At 43.7% G+C, this 19,066-nt stretch overlaps 1 protein-coding gene across 7 annotated transcripts in view; it reads left to right on the plus strand.

Annotated features, from left to right (window-relative positions):
• The window catches only part of SAMD12 (sterile alpha motif domain containing 12), a 205,191-nt gene that overhangs the window by 16,192 nt on the left and 169,933 nt on the right, over positions 1-19,066 (plus strand). For all 7 annotated transcript variants that reach the window (XR_014529101.1, XR_014529102.1, XR_014529103.1 and 4 more), the window contains exon 2: positions 1,692-1,870. Coding sequence is in view for 4 of the 7 variants with exons in the window: in XM_083517094.1 (XP_083373220.1) it covers positions 1,692-1,870 (179 nt within the window). In the remaining 3 variants the exon portion in view is untranslated. The remainder of the gene's footprint in view (positions 1-1,691; positions 1,871-19,066) is intronic.

Below are 19,066 nucleotides of genomic sequence, written 5' to 3' on the forward strand. Positions count from 1 at the left end.
GGCCCCATTAGCTAAAGTGGTGCTTCAGGTTAAGAACAGTTTCAGGTTAAGTACAGACCTCCGGAACAAATTAAGTTCTTAACCGAGGTACCACTGTACTCAGTAGGAGTCCAGTCTTTCACACAAATGCAAGTGTAGAGTCAGCTTGTGTTCAGTGTAAAGTGTGGACCGTCTTGTTCTCCCTCACAACACAACTCCTGTGCTCAGAGATCTGCACTGGTTGCCGATCTGCTCTTGGGCCAAGTTCAAGATACAGTGGCACCTTGGTTCTCAAACTTAATCCGTCCCGGAAGCCTGTTCCAAAACCAAAGTGTTCCAAAACCAAGGTGTGTTTTCCCATAGAAAGTAATGCAAAATGGATTAATCCATTCCAGACTTTTAAAAACAACCCCTAAAACAGCAATTTAACATGACTTTTACTATCTAACGAGACCATTGATCCATAAAATGAAAGAATAAACTATGTACTGCTGTCACACAGTCAATCAATCAATCAATCAATCAATCGGTAGCTAAACTGGCTTCCATACAGTCACAAAAACAAAACAAAGAAGCCGCAAAAACAAAAATGCAAAATAAATAGCAAAAACAGACAGACCTCAGCGTAACGCTCAAAACGGAAGTGCGGCACTCAAAGCGGAGCATGTTCGGCTTCCAAAAAAAGTTCACAAACCAGAACACTTACTTCCGGGTTTGCAGTGTTTGGGTTCCAAGTTGTTTGAGTACCAAGGTGTTTGAGAACCAAGGTACCAATGTATTGCTATTAGTATAAGGTAAAGGTAAAGCTACCCTTTACCATTAGGTCCAGTCCTGACCGACTCTGGGGTTGCGGCGCTCATCTCGCTTTATTGGCCAAGGGAGCCGGCGTACAGTTTCCGGGTCATGTGGCCAGCATGACTAAGCCGCTTCTGGCGTACCAGAGTAGCGCACGGAAATGCCGTTTATCTTCCCGCCAGAGCGGTACCTATTTATCTACTTGCACTTTGACGTGCTTTCGAACTGCTAGGTTGGCAGGAGCAGGGACTGAGCAACGGGAGCTCACCCCATCTCAGGGATTCGAACCGCTGACCTTCCGATTGGCAAGTCCTAGGCTCTGTAGTTTAACCTACAGCGCCACCCATATCCCGCTATTAGTATACAAAGCCCTTAACAACTTGAGATCAGTTTACCCCTTATGTGCCCGCTTGTCTGCTTCGATCGGTGAAATTGGCCACATATGATACCTACTCCACATTTGTAAGAACTCGGTTGTTTTGTGTGTCAGCTCCTAAACTTTGGGACTCCTGCCTATTGATATCAAGCAGTTGCCTTCACTGTATTTTTTGGGTGCCTGCTATAAAGCATTTCTTGTTTAAGACAAGCCTACCCACATGCTTAGAAAGCTGTGATGACTCTTGATCTGTTGTAGTCTGTTGTTGTTTTAACTTTCTGTATGTTTCAAATTATTGCTGCAAACTTTTATTTTGATGATTATATTATTTTATCTTTTTGTGAACCTCTTTGAGGGTTCTTCTACAGTTGAGTAGTGTATACGTTTAATGAAATAAATCAATAGCCTACATCTCATAGATTTAAAAGATGCATGCCCTGGCTTTTGTTTCCTCATGTGATGCTAGAGTGCAACAGAATGTTGAAAACCTTTCATGTTGTCCTTTCCTACGCTCCAGACTCATTGCAATTCCTTCTTCCAGCTATCCATTGCAGTCTAAATCCAAATGGTATCGATCTCGCCGTCCACACGGAAGGAATTAACCTGCAACTTGAAGGCGAGACAGTGGACTCATCCTCCCATAAGAAGGAGAGCTCTTCTAAGTTGCTTGAGTCAAAAGGAACGCCCAAGAGACAGCATGGGGAGCCAGAATCATCTAAGGTAGGCATGGCAAAATCACACATTTATATTCAGGAGGAGGGTCTGTACTAAGTGGTAAGTGGATGTACCTCCATGCAGAATGTTTCAAGCTCAATCTCCTTCTTTCTTTCTTTGGCGATCACTCGTAGCCGAGTAAGATTGTCTTCCATAAACACGGTTTTAACAATGAGTCCGTAAGTGGCTGTGGAGGCCAATTCTGGACCCACACGTCCTTCCACAGTCAGGACATAGGTTTCCAGGCAGGAGTTGATCACGGTGTAGATTTGCCAAGCGTGCCTTCTTCCTAGCACATTTCTCCCTTTCGTCCTGAGTTTGAGCGTCTTCAAAGCCCATGACACCTTTGGTAAAGGTTGTTCTCCAATTGGAGCGCTCACAGGCCAGTGTTTCCCAGTTGTCGATGTTTCTACTACATCTTTTAAAATTTGCCTTTTGAGAGTCTTTAAACCTCTTCTTCTGACCACCAGCATTATCCTTTCCATTTTTAAGTTCGGAGTAGAGTAGTTGCTTTGGAAGACGATCATCAGGCATCCGCACAACATGACCAGTCCAACAAAGTTGATGTTGAAGAATCATTGCTTTGACACTGGTGATCTTTGCTTCTTCCAGTACACTGGCATTAATTCATCTGTCTTTCCAAGCAATGTGTAAAATTTTTCAGAGACAAGATTGATGGAATCTTTTACTAACAAAAAGGATCTTGGATAGCCAAGCTGTCCAGGAAAAGGTGCTTAGAGGTGCACCACTTCTCAGTGGCAGAACATTGGCTTTGTGTGCAGATGGTCCCGGGTTCAAACCTCATCATCTCCAGCTAAAAAGATCAGCTGGCAGGTGGTGCAAAAAAATCTAAGACTTCGGAGAATTGGATCATGCCATTCAATGGCCGGCTAGATGGACAATCTCACCTGGTGCAAATAGCAGCTTACTATGTTCCTGAAGGTGCTGAAAGCTGTATTGTATTTCTTTTACTATCTTTGGTTTAAGTTTGCTTTTGGAGGTGCAGAGAGTTAATGTCCATAGAAAGCAAAGCAACTGCAACAGAACCTTTCCCTCTTTCTATCGGAATGATCCAGAGTGAGATCAGTCCTGCTGGGACACAGCCAGTCTCAAAACATATTTGATGCTGGCCGGCTAACAAATGAGCAATCAATAGGCTAATTCAAATGGGTTTTTCACAATTAGGGTGCATCTTCCAGACCAGTAGGTTTTCACATGATCCGCTACAGAGAATAGATTGCATTTCCCCTTTCGCCTTCAGATTTTCCATCACTGAAACCTGGTTTCTTTAACTGGGGGGTCTCTCTTTATTTAATGTCTTATGATAAAAACAGTACAGTATACCCCTGATAGAGAGTACCTCTATATGTACAGTTGTTCCTGATGTTTGATGACATGCTTATGGTCATTTCAGTACTAAAAATTCTCCGTGGAAGTTAGATACTTCCTCTTAATCCCAAAGAGTTTCCCCACCCCCCATCATTGTAGAGTGAATTGTGGCATTATTGAGTTTCTTCCGTGTTGACCATGAGAGATAGAATTACATTTCCCCTGTAAAAAGCAAGTGCATTACTATTGCAATATCTGAGCCAGGGACAGACTTCCAGTACTCAACAAAAAAGTAGGAAAAAACTTTTTTTAAAATAGTAGTTGAGATCTGATGTTCTCTTTGTTGACAAGCTGCTTAAATGTGTATCCTGCGCATTTAAGAGAAGAAAGAAAACTGTCTGTAACATTGTTTGTTACGTGTTTTGAGGCCTTTTTAATGTCTCCCCTGCCATATAATTAGTTACCAAAAAAGAAGACATCGAATAACATTAAGGAAATGACTGATGGAGCTAACACAAAGGCAGAGAATTGTATGTCCATTATGGTGGGGCCAAATTAATCACTGAGCTAGCTGACTGAATACCCTGGTTCATTTCTCAGGTAGAATAGCAAGTCCAGGGCAATGAAACACCCACATATTTGCATGAGGATTCGATAAGCTTCCCGTAATTTTTAAGGGTTTTAATCAGGTTGCTGTTATACTGCTGCTCCTGCTCTGTTTTGTGATTTTTATGGTTTTCCTGGACTGACCACAGCTTCAGTGATAAATTGCTGGTTGCTGTTGTCAGTAGATTATGTGTTTTTCAGGGAGTTTGCTTTTTAATTATGCTGTTTTATATCTTGTTTACATGTTGTTGTGAGGTACGTTGCAAGAAAGGTTTTTCTAAAAGGCAAGAGTATACAGCCATTGAACAAATGAATAAAAGCTTGTAGCCCAGATTGGGATTCCTCACGCATATGGACCAGATTTAGCCGACTTTCCCTCTCTCTGTTTGCAGTGTCCTGGTGGCACCAGCTAATTTGGCTTTTTGACCTGGCAGTATTGCTAAGAGCAGGATCTGGTTCAATGTATTTTCTTGATTAAAAAAAACTGAAAGCAGGGCAATGAATCTTCTGCACCAATTTTTGTCTCTCCAAATTTTGCAACCTGTGTATATCCTGTTTCTGCTATTCATGGGGAAGGGCAGGTAGCTAAATTTGGCCCCTAAACCTTCCCTGCTGACTACTGGAGATCTTCCTCTTCCTCTCTGATTCTGAAATCTCCGTCCCCAACATCGCCTGTCTGGTTTCATGCCGAAATGCACAGCCTTAAGGGCTTAGGATGCTGAACTGATGACTTTGCCTTGGTCCGGGAAGAGAACATCCCACACGCCAAAACAGATGTACCATTAGTGTGTATGCAGATGTGTATCTGAATAAGTATCCTTACTGTATAGTTGTAAGCCTCTTAGAAGCCATTCCGACATATTTGTGGTATATGAATGAATGAATGAAATGTTTTTCTGGGATTTACTTAACTTGCTGGGTACATCTTTTGATGGAGAAAAAGATGTATGATCTTCCCAGGAGGACATTAACTGATCCACGTGTCGAGTGGTGTGCGCTGTTCAAGTTGGATCTGAGCTAGATCTTCCTGTCTTCTCAATGAAGAGCTTGAGCATTTGTCGTCCTGCTTCTTTTGAGTGTCCTGTAACAGAATTATAAGCTTCCATCATAAGTCCCCTCAGCCACGTCTTCTAATGTGTTTGTGGCATATATATATATGGTGGTTAGAACCCATCTGTTTCAGGAAACAATAGAAGAGAGTGACTTTGGGTGTGAGACTTTGGGTTGGAAGGTTGCAGCAACTACTGTGGCTATGGAGACCGATGCAGAAGAGACTTGTTTTGTTGCAGCTGAAGCAGATGAAGGTGTCCGGTTGTGCTGCTGCAGATGTACCATAGCATTTATTCTCTCTGCACTCCTCCCGGCGGTCATTTCTCCTCTGTTCACTGCTATGGATACATCTTTCTCTCTCATACACAGACACAAGCAGTATTAAGACTGCATTCCTAAACCCAACGGGAAATCTACACAAGGACAGTGAATACAGTGGTACCTCGCGTTACAGATGCTTCAGGTTACAGACGCTTCAGGTTACAGACTCTGCTAACCCAGAAATAGTACCTCGGGTTAAGAACTTTGCTTCAGGATGAGAACAGAAATTGTGCTCTGGTGGCGCGGCGGCAGCAGAAGGCCCCATTAGCTAAAGTGGTACCTCGGGTTAAGAACAGTTTCAGGTTAACAACGGACCTCCAGAACGAATTAAGTTCTTAACCCGAGGTACCACTGTATGAGAATATGCCATCCTATCAGTAGCAGAGTTAAGCCATAAGATCAGGATGGTATTGGACAATTTTGTCCAGCCATTATGTTGAACAATCCTTCCTTCTCCTTTTTGTTCCTCATCTTTCTTTTCACAATATTTTTTCCCATTGAGCATATAGTGAAAGAACAATAGGGGCATGGGATAAGCGCTGTGGGATGTTGGCTGTCCATGCTGTGTGTATGTGTTTGTGTTTGTGTTGCGTTTTCTAATCAAAACCAGCTTTTTTAAAAAAAACACCACGACAACAAAAATCTAGCCTCATGAGAGCTGGAAACTTGTTCTTGTTAAAATGAGGTCTGAGCCGCTCAAGGTGCTGGAGATTGCCTTAGCGGATCGATCTGCAAACAGGCCGCCTTCACGCCGCTCCGGTTAAAGTCTTTCAGCAGCTCCTCTTACTCAAAGTATTCAGTAGGGAATCCAAATAATAGGTACTGACTCTCTGTGTACAGCTGCCACTTCAAAGGCCTCCAAAGGTTCCAGCAACTTTTGAGCTTGATGTGTGGAATTCTGATGCTGCCACAAACATCAGTCAGTTTCAAGGCAGCGCGCCTCCCTTGTGACCCATTTTCTGGTGGCTTTGTTTTATTTATTTCTCTCTTCTTTTTTGAAGCAACAGCAATTAGCTCTTTGTATTTAGCGTCCCCATTTGGAACACTCCACTTTTCCCTTTTGACGCTCAGCGTGTAATCGGCAGCTCCTAATAGCAGTTTGTCGCCGTGCTTTCAATTTGTCTAAATTGCAGCGTTGTGACTGTTTGATAGGAGCGGGCTTCAGACGGAGGGCGATTTGGATCAGGGGCGGCAATGGTGCTACTCGCAGAAAAAGTCGCAGTGACGGTTTTAGCTGCTGCCCTCTGGCTTCTAGCTTGGACTGTTCTGCCCAGATAATTAGCATTATTTGTATGATTGCGTTGGGTGGCAAGGCACAGATGGCGGGCTGCTACTGCATTATCTCCTGTTGTGACGCATCAGTCATGCTTTTAGGGCAGCTTAATGCCACCGTCGTCTCTACCATTGAGTAGGGAGAAGGGAGCACACAATGAGTCCGGTTTTTGAACCAGGAAGGGCGGGGTATAAATAAAAATATATTATTATTATTATTAATATATGTGCACACCCTAGGAGCAGGGATCTTGAAAGCTGGCGCGGCAGCGAGTACTCATGATCAGGCAGATTATGAGAGCCAGCGTGGTCTAGCGGTTAGAGCAAGCTTCCTCACACTCGGCCCTCCAGATGTTTTGGGCCTACAACTCCCATGATCCCTAGCTAGCTAGCAGGACCATTGGTCAGGGTTGATGGGAATTGTAGTCTCAAAACATCTGGCGGGCCAGGTTTGAGGAAGCCTGGGTTAGAGTGCCAGCATAGGATCTGTGAGACCGGGGTTCAAATCCCCCTGCAGCCATGAAGCTCACTGGACCAGTTGCTGCTTCTCAGCCTAACCTACCTCACAGTGCTGTTGAGGGGATAAGGAAGGGGGGGCTCCTTGAGCTCCTTGGAGTTGGGATATAAATGCAGTAAATAAATAAATTTGTGGGGTATTGCACAAGGCAGGAGCGGATGGGGAGGGAGGAACCAACTCTTTATTGTCAAAAGTACCCTTAAAAGTACTGGTGCCTGCCACAAGGGAAGAAATGGAGGCAGTGAGAGATTTTACCTTCTTGGGCTCCATGATCACTGCAGACGGTGACAGCAGCCACGAAATTAAAAGACGCCTGCTCCTTGGGAGAAAAGCAATGACAAACCTAGACAGCATCTTAAAAAGCAGAGACATCACCTTACCAACAAAGGTCCGTATAGTTAAAGCCATGGTTTTCCCAGTAGTGATGTATGGAAGTGAGAGCTGGACCATAAAGAAAGCTGATCGCCGAAGAATTGATGCTTTTGAATCATGGTGCTGGTGGAGACTCTTGAGAGTCCCATGGACTGCAAGAAGATCAAACCTATCCATTCTGAAGGAAATCAGCCCTGAGTGCTCACTGGAAGGACAGATCCTGAAGCTGAGGCTCCAATACTTTGGCCACCTCATGAGAAGAAGACTCCTTGGAAAAGACCCTGATGTTGGGAAAGATGGAGGGCACAAGGAGAAGGGGACGACAGAGGACGAGATGGTTGGATAGTGTTCTTGAAGCTACAAACATGAGTCTGACCAAACTGTGGGAGGCAGTGGAAGACAGAAGTGCCTGGCGTGCTCTGGTCCATGGGGTCACGAAGAGTCGGACACGACTAAACGACTAAACAACAACAACAATAAACCTTAAAAGTTAGGGAAAGGCATGTCCATTAGTTCTACTTCTCTCATCTACTCCTAGGTGAGGCAGAGAGGCCTGGCCCCCGATCTCAGTTTATGTATCTTCCCCACTCGAGCTGCACGCAAGCATTTGAGGAGTGTGTCTGTGTGTTACCTTCTGCTCCTCCCACCTCACTCCTCTTCTGGACCTGGGAGACAGTGGAGCAGGAGAGGTGGGGGCAGTAGGAGGAGTTGTGGAAGCCCTTGATGCTCCACCAGCCTGACCTGTCTGGCAGGCACCAGTTTGGGAACCGCCAAGGGAAGAAGGCTCAGAGCCCAGGGAGTGGTGGTAGGACAATGATGTGTGTGCAGAGGGGGAAAAGAGGGAATAGATTAGAAGGAGGATGTTTCAGAAGCTGAAGAGGTAACAGGGTTTAGTGAGCAGGAAGAGGCTGTGGCAGAGAGCAGTCCAGAATCAGAGGCAGAAGAGGAGGCTGGATAGGAGGAGTGCCGAGAGGCCTAGAGGAGGCAGGCTGCTGAAGAAGCCTCCTTCTGTGAACAGCTCCCTCCCCCCTAGTCTCACAGAATCAGAAAAGGTATGAAGAGGGCAGAGCAAAGGCAGTCATGGCGACGTTGTCTCAGATTGCTTGAGAAGGACTGGGGGAGGAGGAGACTTAAGGAACTGTGGGGTAGTCCACATAACTGCTTCAGAGGGGCAAGATCTACTGGGATGAATTGCTGTGCACACTAGGCCTGGACTCCTGAGTAGACTGTGTTTACTTGAATAAAGAGTTAACTTCACTGAAGTCGTGTGAATTATTGCCGACCTGCTCAGGACTCCCGCTCTTGACACCTATTGAGTTCAATAGGACTTAATTTATGCTTAGACATGTATGGGACTGTCCTGTAAAAGTGCAGTTAGACCAAATGTGGGCCAAGCATAGCAAAACTACCCAGCTTTATAACAATTACGGGGGAAAGATATAAATGTGATGAATTTTTTGCAAATTGTTTGGCATTTTATCAATTTTTTCCAGGATTGTTTATATTGTAACATGCAATTCTGGGTGGTTTTTGTTTTAATGCTTTCGTTAATTATTGGGACCGTAGGATATGTATAATTTGTTTGTATATAATTAGGCTTTGTTTATCTGCTTGCTTAAGTGACGCTTTTGATTAGTCTCATTCATAGGTGACGTTCTAATCTGATGACTTCTTCCTTCCTTGTATTTGAAAGAAATGGAATGAAACACATAATGCTTTATGCAAGTGGAAGGAGTACATCTAAAAACTGCTACTTGCACATTATTCTTTTGATGTTTTATTGCACCATTGTGATTTGTGGAGCAACTCAAGTATTTCTTCTTTCTTTCTTTTTGCAAAAAGCTATGTGCAGCTTTGCAATGGGTTTGCAGACCAGCCCCCAGGTATTTAATGGCACAATTGCTCTGATAGTGGAAATGGTAGAAATGTGGGTTTTTTGGGGGGGGAAGGGAGGGAAGCACCCTAGTTCCTGATGAAAAGAAACTGAAATATATATAAAAAAATCAAAATGTATCAGAGAAGCAATCTAGTGGTTAAAGCTGGCAAGGTGTTCAACGCCTCGCTACTTGTGCTGCAGATACATTCACGAAGATTTCCAAGCTGTGTTTACAACAATAACTTCATTAATCTTTCCAGTTATTTCTCAGGAAATGTCTAATGCAAAATAGATTAGTGGCTCACAAGACAGCTCACGCCAGGATTTCAAAAACTAGAAATAAAAAAGAAAATGGAGGGAAGAGGCAGGGTGGGTGAGAAGGAGGGAGACACTCCTCATCGCTTTGCAAATGGGAACGATTTGTTTAGCCCTCATCTCATGCTTTCCAGGGCTGTTTAATTTGCAAAGGATATATTGCAACAATTTCTAATGGGGAACTTGAAAAAGGGTTTTCTCTCTGGCAACACCCAATCTGTGAAAATTCCTGTCCCGTGATCAGAGCTGCCCCAAGACTTTTTGGCACCTGAGGCGAACCACAAAATGGGAAGAAGGGAAGAAGGGGTGAGTGAAGGAACATCAGGAATAAGGGGGGACAGCGCCACCTGGTTTGCCGGCTGAGACCCTGCTTGTCCGCACACTGTCTTGTCAGAGTGGTGCACGCTCTGGTTATCTCCTGCTTGGACTACTGCAATGCGCTCTACGCAGGGCTACCTTTGAATGTGACTCGGAAACTACAATTAATCCAGAATGCGACAGCTAGACTGGTGACCTGGAGTGGCCATTTGGCGACAACATGGAAGTGGGCCATGTGAGACAACATGGAAGTGGACCACCCACCCTCTGCAGTGCCCTCCTTGGGTGATTTGGGTGTCTCGCCAGAGTGGTGCATGTTCTGGTTATCTCCTGCTTGGAACTACTGCAATGCGCTCTACGTGGGGCTACCTTTGAAGGTGACCCAAAAACTACAACTAATCCAGAATGTGGCACTAGACTGGGAGCGGCCGCCAAAACTACATAACACCGGTCCTGAAAGATCTACATTGGCTCCCAGTACGTTTCCGAGCACAATTCAAAGTGTTGGTGCTGACCTTTAACACCCTAAACGTCCTCAGCCCTGTATACCTGAAGGAGCGTCTCCACCCCCATCGTTCAGTCCAGACACTAAGATCCAGTGCTGAGGGCCTTCTGGCGGTTCCCTCATTGCGAGAAGTGAGGTTACAGGGAACCAGGCAGAGGGCCTTCTAGGTAGTGGTGCCCACCCTGTGGAACACCCTTCCTTCAGATGTCAAGGAGATAAATAGAAGACATCTGAAGGCAGCTCTGTATCGGGAAATTTTTAATGTTCGATGCTTTATTATGTTTTATATATTCTGTAAGCTGCCCAGAGTGGCTGGGGAAACCCAGCCAGATAGGCGGGGTATAAATAATAAAACAACTTCTTCTTCTTCTTCTTCTTCTTCTTCTTCTTCTTCTTCTTCTTCTTCTTCTTCTTCTTCTTCGGAACCGGGGGGGGGGGGGGGAGAGAGAGATAAAAGCATCCTTACCCAACGGTTGAAGTAGGAATCAATGGCTGTTGGGCATGGGGTGGGGAGGCCTCTGTGAATCCTGCTGGGTGGGTGCAGAGTCCAGGAGACCCCAGAGGGCAGACCAGAAGCACCTCCCATTTAACTAGAGGTCACTGAGCATAGATTCTTTCTTCCTGTAAGGCAGGGGTGTAAAAAGCCCAGAATAAAATTTAAGATATTAACTGATACAAAAGAAAGGGGGGGGGTTTGCCCTGCCAGACTTTAAACTTTACTACGAATCAGCAGCTTTCTGCTGGTTGAAAGATTGGCTGCTTCTGGAGAATACAGACATTTTGGACTTAGAAGGGTTTAACAATACTTTTGGGTGGCATGCATATCTATGGTACGACAAGGTTAAAGCACATAAAGCTTTTAAAAACCATATTGTCAGGAAAGCACTGTATAATGTCTGGACCAGGTATAAAGATTTGCTGGAAAACAAAACTCCCAGGTGGTTATCCCCAATGGAGGCGAAGGCCGTGAAAAAACTTAATATGGAGTCGAAATGGCCGAAATACTGGGAAATTGTAGAACAAGAGGGGGACAAATTGAAATTGCAGAGTTATGAGAAATTGAAAGATAAAGTGCGAGACTGGCTTCATTATTATCAAATAATGGAGGTTTTTAAGTCCGATAGGAAAAATGGTTTTCAGGTGGAAAAATCAAAATTGGAGACAGAGCTGTTAGAACCCAAAACCAAGAACTTGTCAAAAATGTATAACTTGCTGTTGGAATAGAATACACAAGATGAAACAGTCAAATCAGCTATGATCAAGTGGGCGCAAGATATTGGTCATAACATTATGTTTGAAGACTGGGAACGGTTATGGACCACCGGTATAAAATTTACGGCATGTAATGCCTTAAAAGAAAATATTATGAAAATGATTTATAGGTGGTACATGACCCCAGTCAAGCTCGCAAAAATTTACCACTTGTCTGACAATAAATGCTGGAAATGTAAAGAGACTGAAGGTACATTCTTTCACCTTTGGTGGACGTGCCCAAGGATCAAGGCTTTCTGGGAGAAGATTTATAATGAAATAAAAAAGGTATTTAAATATACCTTCTTAAAGAAACCAGAGGCCTTTCTCCTGGGTATGGTCGGCCAATTGGTGTCAAAGAAGGATAGGACATTTTTTATGTATGCCACAACAGCAGCAAGAATACTTATTGCAAAGTATTGGAAGACAGAAGAACTATCCACCGTGGAAGAATGGCAGATGAAAGTTATAGACTATATGGGACTGGCAGAGATGACCCGCAGAATCCGAGACCAGGGGAAAGAGACAGCGGAAGAAGATTGGAAGAAATTTAAAGATTATCTCAAGAAATATTGTAAAATTGCTGAATGTTAAGACGATGTTGATTCTGAAATTAAGGGGTTGCTAGCTGTAATTATCATGTAAATATGAAAAGAAAGCTTAAAAATTTAATAGAAATTAAGGGAAGGATTTGTTGAAGAGAATTAATTAGAGAATGGAATGCAGTAAGGAGAGGCATGAGGAAGTCGGGAAAGTAATTCTCATGAACATAAGGGAATGAAGTTATACATGTGGTTTTTTGCTTTTTTGTATGTATTTTTGATTTTCTTTTTTGTCTTTTTTGTGATTTTTTATGTTTTATAAAATTGGTGGAAATGCTAATAAATATCTTATGAAAAAAAAGGCAGGGGTGTAATTGGTCTTTAGTCATAAGTGGGGAATCTGAGGCCTACCAGCTGTTGCTGGACCCCATCTCCCACCAGCCCTAAACAGCATAGCCAGTGGTCAAGGATGATGGGAGTTGTAGTCCAGCAACAGTTTAAAAGACACTAGGTTCCCCACCCCTGCAACATAACGTTTTACTTTGGTTGTTGTTGTTGTTCAGTTGTTTAGTCGTGTCCGACTCTTCGTGACCCCATGGACCAGAGCATGCCAGGCACTCCTGTCTTCCACTGCCTCCCACAGTTTGGTCAGACTCATGTTCGTAGCTTTGAGAACACTGTCCAACCATCTCGTCCTCTGCTGTTCCCTTCTCCTTGTGCCCTCCATCTTTCCCAACGTCAGGGTCTTTTCCAGGGAGTCTTCTCTTCTCATGAGGTGGCCAAAGTATTGGAGCCTCAGCTTCAGGATCTGTCCTTCCAGTGAGCACTCAGGGCTGATTTCCTTCAGAATGGATAGGTTTGGTCAAGCTTCGCATTTCGAATCCCCAAGTAGATAAATAGGTACCGCTCCAGCGGGAAGGTAAATGGCGTTTCCATGCGCTGCTCTGGTTCACCAGAAGCGGCTCAGTCATGCTGGCCACATGACCCGGAAGCTGTCTGCAGACAAAACACCAGCTCCCTTGGCCAGTAAAGCGAGATGCGCACCGCAACCCCAGAGTCGTCCGCGACTGGACTTAACAGTCAGGGGTCCCTTTACCTTTAAAAGCTTTCCAACTATGTTCTGAACCAACCAGTGTGGCGTAATGGTTAGAGTGTTGGACTAGGACCTGAGCCAGATAAGGCTCCAGAAGAAGTCTGCTTAAATGATCCATTTGTTTACAAATTCATATTTGGCATGTTCACATGTCACGTTTTCAGGCAAAACATCTTGGGTGTCCTTCAAAGAAACTTAAGGGGCGAAGCAGCTCTTAGAAAAAAGCATGCAAATAAAAAATAATTCAAGAACCATCTTAGTCAAACCAAGAAAAAAAAAGCAAGGCTAAGCTTTGTGGAAATCATGGTATTTGACAGTTGGGTGTCTAATGCTTTTTCAACTGAGTTTGAATACTGAAAAATACTAAAACAATGTTTAGATGTCTGTATTCATTATTCACATGAGTTGAGTGATTGACAGCATTTGAGTATGCGAAGTACAAATGTGAACTACTTTTAAGAGGCAAGTGGACTTGTCGCTTAATATTCAATCTCCAAAGCTTGAAAATAGTGGTGTTCTATTCTTGCAACAGGAATTTGTACTAATGAGCGCAAAGTGCATTTAAGCTGACGGTATGAAATGCCTTCTATTTATTTCTCCCTGCCTCGAAATGTATCTATTATCCCTGAATTGCAGAGCTGTCACCTTAATTCTGATCCTCTTCTTTTCAGATTCCTGAGCATCCCATTGTCTTTTCATGTGTCTTGATTTCTGTGCTAAGCTACTGCTGAATTGATTGACTTATTAATGCTAATGCTAAAAATGATGAGGGAACAATCCTTTCACCAGGTATAAGGCATTGCGGCAGATTTTATTTGAGGTGCATCTTTTATCTAAAGTCAATGAACAGCATGGTTTGGTGCCTTTGCAGATTTTTAGAGGGAACTGAGCTCAGCCATAAATATTATTTCAGGGATGGCATTCTGATGTTGTTGAACTACATCTCCATCACTAACTATTGGCCATGCTGACAGGGCCTGATGAGAGTTCCCTGCCACACCTATGAGAATGTTGGCACATTAATGATATTTTCTACCTCTACTGTTGGAGGCGGTTTGCTTCTGAGTACCATTTTCTGGAAACTGTAGGAAGGAAGAGTGCTGTTGCACTCAGATCCTTCTTATGACCTACCAACAGGCATCCAGTTAGCCGCTGTGAAGATGCTGGACCAGATGGCCTTTGGTGTGGTCCAGCAGGCTGTTCTAACATTCTTACATTTTTCATTCTGAGAATTTTGTCTTTAGAAATAGGAGATCTGAATAGGTTGGATACTTCTACTATGGAATTAACCATGGTTCTGTTTTTCCAACTGATGGCCTTTAGACTGCTATTCTAGGATCATTTTACTCCTGTTTGGACTTGTGCCCTTCCTAAATAAAGAGTGCCACTCACAGTCAGTCATAATTTAAAGCCCCAGACTAGAATACATATTTGCATTTTACTTTCCAATTGTCTGATTTTTTGTGTGTAAATACTTGGCTATTGAAATTTATGCAATCTCTTCATTGAATTCATTTCAACAAGCCACGTTGCTGCCACTGCTTGGTTGAAGCTAACGTTATCTCTAGAATGAAAAGAACTGGGAAGCCCTGGATTCTTTGGGTAACTTGGCTGTAGGGGGCCTTGCTAGAACATCTTTTCCTGCTCCCAACATCCCATCCCATCCCCATGTGGCCCAAAAGAAGAATCCAGGGCAGAGCTATGGCTTGAGTCTCAGTTTCTGGGGACTTCCAGTAGAAGAGAGAGACTACGTGGCTGATGGCATCATAACTAGATATTATTTTGCAGAATTGGCCTCTGAAGATGCTGTGAATATACTCAAGTATATTACAAATTACCATTTTTAATGTGATCAATCATAAGCTGATTGAACGACTGAATGTTTGAATGGATGATCGCCATCAGTAGCGATCAATAGCTTTCAGCAGTGGGAGCAGAGTTATCTCCCATAAACAGGACATTGCCTTTGAGAAACCAAGAGGTGAACTACGTTCCTTGGATGTTATGAATTAACAAGGCATGAATGGACCGAGGCTGCCTAGTTGGGTCTGGAGAGCCCTGTAATCATGATATCAGCTTGCCTGTCATGCAACTTCTGGCAGAGTAAATAGAGAAAGAGGTCTGGAGGACTGAACAACTAGAGGCAGGAAAGTTGTAAGAGTTTTGGGTGTAAGATTGTTTTGGGTGAAAACTCCTGCCACATCCCAAGGAACAGTCCATCATTGCCCTGCTCCAAACACTGGATTACAAGCCTGGTCTTCTAGTTAAGAGCATCTCTGCAGAGCATGTGTGAATGTTTTGTATGGTTGATCAGATGAATCTTTTTTTTAATTGAAAACTGGTACCACTGCCTTGTTCACTGGTCAGCAGACCCCACTGAAGCTTGGTCTACATTCATGGCAGTGGGATCCAATTGTGTTTTCCCACCAGCTGCTTATATAAGAAGACTTTCCCTTTTTCTGTTGCCCCATGTGCCCCCAAAATCTGTGCCCTGGAAGTTTGGGGGGATGCTTTGAAGCAGATTTGGGGACAGGGGGCTGCAGCGGGAAAAAGAAGAGGGGAAGTCTCATTGTAGGATCAAATGTTTGCTTGCATGATGTTGGTTATCGTTCAGTTGGCTTGTTTAAGAGATTTCTTCATATCCAAAGCAGTTCACAAAAATATTCAATAAAACATGATAGGAAAATTAGAAGGATGGAGCAAGAGAAAACCGCCTTTTAAAAAATTGTAATAAAGGCAGGCACAGCTGACAAGAAACACATCAGCCAGCAATCACCCGTTTAAAATCCTGGCTAAATGAAAAACGATAGATTGGTGCCAACCAAACATGCTTGGGGAGGCATTATAATAACTAGGGCAGCACTGATAAGAAAGGCCTCTGCTCAGCTCCCACCCACATAACTTTTGGTGTGCTCATATGTACCTTTTGCTATGCTATATATTAATAGCTGCCATTTACTCTCTGGGGGGAAGTAAAACACTGGTTGTGGCGCACACTGGGTAACGCTGCAGAGCCTTGCAGCCTGTTAATTGCATCCCTCCAAAGGGCAGGTGCTGTGAGCACACAGGCTCCACCTGACGTAATAGCAGGCACCTTTTTCATTTCTGCTTACCCAGGTGCCCACGAAAGGTACAAACCATTCCCATGTGTAAGTAGCCTTGAGTTATACTGAGGCTTAGAAGTGGAGCAAGCATTTCACCAGGACACACAGTTCCCTTACCAGACACCACAGACTCATGGGGCTTAAAAGATGCTCGTTAGCAGTAGGAAGTTTATAGAAAGTTAATCGCAGAGAGAGCACTAGTCCAACAGTTCTTAAAAGGCCTTGAATGCGGATTCAGCTGTCACGTGGGCAGCAAGGTCGATAAGACATTTGAAGGCCTAGTTAAAGAAGGATGCAAAATGTTTTCCCCCCAGTAAGTATTTCAGGAACAAATGCCTGATTAAAAGAAGCAACATCTGGATCCCGTGAAGATGTTCTATCGAGTATATTCAGGATTGTCTATCATGGAAGTTGATTGCTAAATAATTAGAAAGCAATGAAAACTCAAGTCTACTGTCCCTGTAGATACCTTTGATTGCCAACATTTAAACTTGGAAGCAGTACAAGAGCTCTGCTGAATCAGATCAGGTGCCCAACTAGACTAGGATCCTGTTTCCCCCAGCTGCCAATCAGATACTTATCAGAAGGTCACAGGCATAGGCACGGTCTGGAGTCCTCTCCTGTTGTTGTACCCAGCAACTGGAATGCAGTGGTATGTGTCCTCTCAACCTGGAACTTCAGACCTGCTGATGAATCTACCTTTCATGAATTTGTCTAATCCCCTTTAAAGCTGTTGACGTTCCCTAACATTATGGGGGTCAGATTTCTAAGAGAAAGGCTTTTTTTTTTTTTACTTCCGCTGTAGCTTGATAAATAAGTTATTCATTATTTGGTTTGTTCTTTGTCTGTACTTGTTTCATTTCGTACTAACAAAATTGTGTGTGTAGTGAATTTTCCATGAAAAAGAACCCCTTGTTTGAAGCGGTAATCCTTGATTCTCCAGTTTTTGCAGTTGGCTAGCAAAATTGCATGTGTTTTGCTAGCCAAATCTCAGTAAAGGACTGTGTGTGAGAGTGTGTGTGAGAGAAGCAGTAATGAGATTAATTTTGGTCTTAATTGATGAGCCTCTGTAAGACTTAAACATCTGTATGTGCAGTGCTCTTTTAACAAATGCATCTTCAAAGCCCTTTTTGTGATATTTGGCTATTAATCTACGCCCCAGTTTCTGCAGTGCCTAACTTATTTCAGGCATTTCTTGGAGCATGTGCATTTTTGAAGCGTGTGGAGAAAGCAGCCGCCAAATTGAGCTCCAAGTGGAATAGCAGGTTGTTGTTGTTCTGTCTGCAGCGCTTGCATCCTGGCCATTGATTTGCAGAATTGAATCTGAAGTAATCCAATTAAGCGAGGAAAGAATTACATGGCAAGCTTTGCCATCTAGATTTGCTTATCTCAAAAGAGAGTCTGAGGACTCCCGGTGATCAACGAAAGCAAGTGCAAAAGTGGCTGATTAATTTCCTTTTTGCTCTTATTGTCAATATACTGATGTAGAAAATCAAATTTTGTGTCCTTCAAAATCCAGCATGCCCATTCTCTCTCCAGTTTCCTTTTAACAGTACAGCAGCAGCAACAGCAGCAACAGCAGCAGCACCTCTGATTCAAGAAAGCAACCATAGCAAATTTCTCCAAAAGGGGCTTTGTGCATATTCTGTGCAAGCAGTGAAAAAGCAAATAGCCTAGCACTGGATACTGAATCCAGTATCCTTTAAAAAACCAGCTTCTGTATAGAAGTCATGACCCAGGCCTTGATCTTCAAGCCAAACTACAGTATGGACAAGGAGGAGCCAGAGAGTTGAACTAAATAAGCACCAGCAATGGACTCAATCCCTGAAACAGAGTTTGAACTTGACAGTCAGGACAGGGGTATCCAACCTGATGCTTTCCAGTTGGTGCTGCAATGAAGCCCATCATCCCTGGTCCTTGGCCACATTGGCTGGGACTGATGGGAATTGTAGTGGGACCTGAAGGAATCCCACATTGACTATCCCTGAGCTAGGGCTAATGTAAGAGTTTAAATCAGGGGTCAGCAGGGGGCTGGTCCACTGTCCCTCAGACCTTGTGGGGGGCCGGACTATATTTTGGGAAAAAATAATGAATGAATTCCTGTGCCTCCCAAAATAACCCAGAGATGCATTTTAAATAAAAGGGCACATTCTACTCATGTAAAAACAGAACGGACCTCCAGAACGAATTAAGTTCTTAACCTGAGGTACCACTATACTCAATCTCCCACTATTCTCCTGGACTAAATGGCCCTAAGTCAGGGTTCAGCAAACTTTTTCAGCAGGAGACTGGTCCACTGTCCCTCAGGCCTTGTGGGGGGCTGGACTGTATTTTGAAAAATAAATAAATGAATGAATTCCTGTGCCCCACAAATAACCCAGAGGTGCATTTTAAATAAAAGGACACATTCTACTCATGTAAAAACACGCTGGTTCTCTGACCATCTGCGGGCCGGATTGAGAAGGCGATTGGGCCGGATCCGGCCCCCAGGCTTTAGTTTGCCTACCCATGGTTTAAATCAACTAACAGTGCGATGGGGGATGGAATCCAGATTGTGAGAGCAAGAAACCCTTCCCTCTCTTGTCATGGTCCCAACAGAATTCATTCTCTCTCTCTCTCTCTCTCTCTCTCACACACACACACACACACATAATGGCTGCAGCTAGCTTTGGAATGGAAGTTCTGATTCAGATCTCCAGCTGCTGCAATTGCCATGTAAAGCTGTCCCTGT

This window comes from Podarcis liolepis (genome assembly GCF_965112155.1).
Source record: "Podarcis liolepis genome assembly, chromosome: 8".
Lineage (NCBI taxonomy): Eukaryota > Metazoa > Chordata > Lepidosauria > Squamata > Lacertidae > Podarcis > Podarcis liolepis.